Genomic DNA, 4,986 nt, shown 5'->3' on the forward strand with positions numbered 1-4,986 from the left:
TGCTAATGACATGGCTACTAATGCGGTTCAACCTAAGCGTAGCAACTTTAAATGCTACATTTCAGTTTTTAGTAATATATAGATTTATATATAGAAAATAATAGCAACTCTAGGTCAACCATTCAAAACAGCATGGTCAAGGCATAATGGTGATGTTTGTTGATAATTCTCTACTCGAGTACCTTTCAAAATACAGTACCTTTCAATTATGTGTTCACCAAATCAAATTTCAATAAGGCCTGCATAATATATCTTAAAAAACAAAGCCCAAAAAAAAAGTAAGAAATATGAAGAAGGTGATGCTTTAACTTTATACTTTACTGTTTGAACACTGTAATTTAAGAACTTGCAATTCATAGGAGGCCCTTTATGTTCCCTTCAAAGTTTCAATAGCAAAGGACTTTGGAAGCTGGAATGCTCTTGCATTTCATTTTTTCTATGTCAGTCCTGCAGTATATTAGTTTGTATAGGTCCACTTGGATCATGAGAAGCATGAGGCAACCCATGCAAGTCTCTTTTGTGCTCTACTTTTTGTGTTGTATATTCCCCATCTTTGTAATCACAACAGCAGTAGACACCATTGTTGTAACTCAGTCAATAAGAGACGGTCAGACTTTAGTTTCATCGGGTGGGAATTTTGAGCTGGGATTCTTTAGCCCAGGTAATTCCAAAAGTAGGTATATAGGAATATGGTACAAGAAGATATCTACAATGACAGTGATATGGGTTGCCAACAGAGAAACCCCTCTTAACAATACAACAGGAGCTTTCAAACTTGTGGACCATGGAATTCTTGTCCTTATGGATGAAGCTAACAATGCCATTTGGTCTTCCAATTCATCAAGAGCAGCAAGCAACCCAGTTGCGCAGCTTCTGGATACAGGAAACTTTATAGTGAGAGATGGAAATGGTGATGCAGAAAATATAATTTGGCAGAGTTTTGATCACCCAACTGATACGTTTCTGCCCGGTATGAAGTACGGATTTAATTTGGTAACTGGCTTGAGTCTAGTGTTGACATCATGGAAGTGCCCTGACGACCCTTCAGGAGGTGATTATACTAATCAGCTTGATCCAAATGGATTACCACAGTTTTTTCTTAGGGAGGGACCAACAGTGTTATCCCGGACAGGACCATGGAATGGTCTACATTTCAGTGGTATGCCTAATTTGCGACCCAACCCAATTTATAAATTTCAATTTGTTTCCAATCCGGTGGAGACTTACTATAGTTATCAGCTTATTAATGACTCGGTTGTTTCAAGGATGGTTTTAAATCCTGATGGCAAATTGCAGCGGCTTATATGGATTGATAGAACACAGAGTTGGAGCCTCTACTTAACGGCACAAGTGGATGGCTGTGACAGGTACGCACGATGTGGTGCATATGGCAGTTGCAACATCCACAACTCCCCAGCTTGTGAGTGTTTGACAGGATTTGTGCCAAAATTTCCTAAAAATTGGAATGAGGCGGATTGGTCACATGGATGTGTACCGAAGACACCTTTAAATTGTGGGGCTGGTGAGGGCTTTCAAAAATACTCTGGAATTAAATTGCCAGACACAAGGCAGTCCTGGTATAACAGGACCATGGACCTTGATGAATGCAGGGATGTGTGCTTGAAGAACTGCACCTGTACAGCTTATTCTAGTTTGGACATCACCGGAGGAGGAAGTGGTTGCATACTTTGGTTTGGAGAACTGATTGATATAAGAGTATACACTGAATATGGGCAAGACATTTACATTAGGATGGCTGCCTCTGAATTAGGTAAGGTTCATTTTTTTTAGTCTTAAATAAATTTTGTTTTGATTCAAAATTTGTAAATGAGGCGAATTGAAATATAAGCATATGGAAACAGAAGGAACAATTAGGAATTAGTCCATATGTGAGAAAATGATAAAGTGATTTGAGAAAATTATTTTCCATAATGCTAATGCTAATTTCTTATAATGAATTGATGATTGCAGCGGCATATGGAAGCTTGAAAAGAAAGAAACAAACGAGGATCATAGTTATTGCTTTATTATCTTTTGGAATGGCTCTCCTCGGTCTGTGCTTGATGCTATATGTCTCGAAGAAGAAGCCTAAAAGAGAAGGTAACACATGTAAAAAAATACCAAAATCAGGTTTGATCAGTGAAAACTTGTATTAAAGGAAGGATGACTAATCTGACATCCACAATCCCAAATCAATCCCATTTCATATTTTGATTTCTAATTTCTTGTCCAACTTCATCTTGGCATTCATTTATAGGATGTTTTTGTTTTCTTTACCATGTCTTGGATCAATCAGTCAGGATCACAGTATGTCAGTGAGTACTACTTTGGAAGGCATTGACTGGAATAATCTACCTCATAAGTGTTCCATGGGTTTTTAAAATTTCAACATTCCTGAAATATATGTATTCCTTCCTTATTTCATATGTGCTCCATTCTTCGCAGGAATTATTTTACACAATCCGGGATCAATACAGGACTTCACCACTGGAAGTGAGAATGACGATTTAGAGCTACCATTATTCAGATTTGCTACAATAGCTTATGCCACAGATAACTTTTCAGTTAAGAATGTGCTTGGAAAAGGCGGCTTTGGACAGGTTTACAAGGTATCTAAATTGAAAGACTGCTATACAGTTCCATAAATATGGTTGGGACTATCCACTCTACATAGAACCAATTTCAGGCACCAAAATAGTATTTCTGCCCATGAATTTATTTCCTATTCTGTAATTTTGTTGATAACTTCAGCTTAGTAAAGCAAACTATCTTATTGAACTTACCTAATATTTCAGTAGCAGTTTGCTTTCCGAATGACATTATTAACATATGAGTCTCTTCTTGTGAAATTTACAAGAAATTCTGTGCATTTGGTGCATATACAAGTATTGGTAACTAACTAAACTTCTTTTGCAGAATATGAAATTAATATCTACAGACTCTACACAAACTATTTTTTATATTCTATTGTTCATAAAGTCATCTAGGTGGGGGTTATAAATAGTCTTTTCAGCACATAGAACTTTTTCAGATTTATAAATATGAATGCATGCATACAAGCAATATATAAAAGTATAATATCCCTTATATCTGAACGTTTGTGACTGATGCAAATTAATAATGATATACAGGGCATACTAACAGAGGGACAAGAAAATAAAGAAATAGCTGTTAAGAGGCTCTCTACAGATTCAAGACAAGGACTCCACGAATTCAAAAACGAAGTTTTGAGCATTTCCAAGCTTCAGCATCGTAACCTTGTGAAGATTTTAGGATGTTGCATTCAAGAAGAAGAAAGAATGCTGATATATGAATACATGCCCAACAAAAGCTTGGACTACTTCATTTTTGGTTTGGGTTCATCAAGATCTTATCTTATTTAGACTGTAAATTTATCTAGATTAGCTTTTAAGTTCTACAACGTCTGGTTGAATTAATGTTTAGACCAGTCATAGTTTTGTAGATCTTCAGGATGGAAATTGCACCAAATAGCATTTTTCCTTACTGTTTCACTTGAAACAATATTTCTATAATGATTGTGGTCCTAGTTTTTGCTATGATTGTTGCCTTTGCAGCCACTTGAAATTACTTGTACAGAATGTACATGTTAGCAACGTTATTTGATTTTAGGATGAATGAATATTTAAATAATTGACAGCCCCAGCATGAATTGACTTTGATGTTAAACTTGCAGATCCAAATCAAAGCATATTACTAGATTGGCCTAAGTGCTTCCACATTATCAATGGGATTGCACGGGGGCTACTTTATCTTCATCAAGATTCCAGATTGAGAATTATTCATAGAGATCTAAAAGCTAGCAATATTTTACTGGACTATGAGATGAATCCAAAGATTGCTGACTTTGGTATGGCTAGAATTTTTGGAGGAGACGAAACTGAAGCAAAAACAAGTAGAGTGGTTGGAACATAGTAAGAATCTCCATATATATTTTAATTGCAACCGCTATCCTTAAACATGTTCATTTAATGAATAATTTTCTGCAGTGGTTACATGCCTCCAGAGTACGCAATTGATGGACTCTTTTCAGTAAAATCTGATGTGTATAGCTTCGGTGTTTTGGTATTAGAGATAGTGAGTGGTAAGAGAAACAGGGAATTCTCTCATCCAGACCACAGTCTTAACCTTCTTGGACATGTAAGTGATGTCAACCAATATAATCCCTTCTGGTTTTGTTTTGTTATTTTCTGTTTTAAATTTTCAGATGAGTGATTTTGGGCATATTTTGCTAACTTTTAGGGTTTCGATATAATCTCTTTTCCCCCTAAACTTACATTTACAAGTGATCTAAATTCTCAGGCATGGAGACTATATAAGGAGGATAGACAATTGGAACTAATTGATAATTCAGAAAAGGAATCGTGCAATCCAAACGAAGTGTTACGATCAATTCATGTAGGTCTATTATGTGTGCAGCAATGTCCAGAATATAGACCAACCATGTCTACAGTGGTTTTGATGTTGAGTAGTGAGACTGCACTGCCTGAGCCTAGAGAGCCTGGTTTTCACACTGGAAGGTATCTATCAGAAATGGATTCTTCACAAATCAAGCAAGAAGGATCTTCAACAAATGGACTAACAATTACATTGCTAGAGGCTCGATAAAGCAGTTGCCTAAAAACATGTTTCAATGTATTAATGGAGATTTGGAGTGCACTGTATAAAATGGTATATAATTCCACTTTTCACAATTTGAGGATCAAACCAAAATTATGGCTTTAGTGAACACATGCAAAATTGTTCACACTAATTTATGTATGTGTTTAGTTGGTGAAAGTATATTCAATGATTGGAACTTCTCTACCTGATTCCCAATTATCAACTTTTACATTTCAGATTATAAAAGAAACATTGTTTCCCGTGCTTAGTTGGGAAAATGTTATTTTTCTAAATGAAAATCTGTACACTGTACTTCAGAAACAACTTTGCATTTTATTATGGAAAAATATCATGTCATTAATTCCC

The 4,986-nt window shown here is 35.8% G+C and overlaps 1 protein-coding gene across 1 annotated transcript; it reads left to right on the plus strand.

The window, feature by feature from the left end:
• The first annotated feature begins 483 nt into the window (after window positions 1-483).
• On the plus strand, window positions 484-4,626 carry LOC142641228 (G-type lectin S-receptor-like serine/threonine-protein kinase At4g27290). The gene is made up of 7 exons (XM_075815628.1): window positions 484-1,771; window positions 1,972-2,100; window positions 2,446-2,609; window positions 3,132-3,351; window positions 3,695-3,932; window positions 4,008-4,158; window positions 4,321-4,626. The coding sequence occupies exons 1-7, from the start codon at window positions 484-486 to the stop codon at window positions 4,624-4,626; spliced, it is 2,496 nt and encodes an 831-aa protein (XP_075671743.1).
• The last annotated feature ends 360 nt before the right edge of the window (window positions 4,627-4,986 follow it).

This window comes from Castanea sativa, chromosome 6, assembly GCF_040712315.1.
Source record: "Castanea sativa cultivar Marrone di Chiusa Pesio chromosome 6, ASM4071231v1".
NCBI lineage: Eukaryota > Viridiplantae > Streptophyta > Magnoliopsida > Fagales > Fagaceae > Castanea > Castanea sativa.

What these genes read in the sequence shown, in the direction of transcription:
- LOC142641228 (XM_075815628.1), top strand. Translation starts at nt 484, where the DNA reads ATGAGAAGCATGAGGCAACCCATGCAAGTCTCTTTTGTGCTCTACTTT. An exon ending in GATGGCTGCCTCTGAATTAG is followed by an intron (nt 1,772 to 1,971) that starts GTAAGGTTCATT and finishes TGATGATTGCAG; the next exon opens with CGGCATATGGAAGCTTGAAA. An exon ending in AGTAGAGTGGTTGGAACATA is followed by an intron (nt 3,933 to 4,007) that starts GTAAGAATCTCC and finishes AATTTTCTGCAG; the next exon opens with TGGTTACATGCCTCCAGAGT.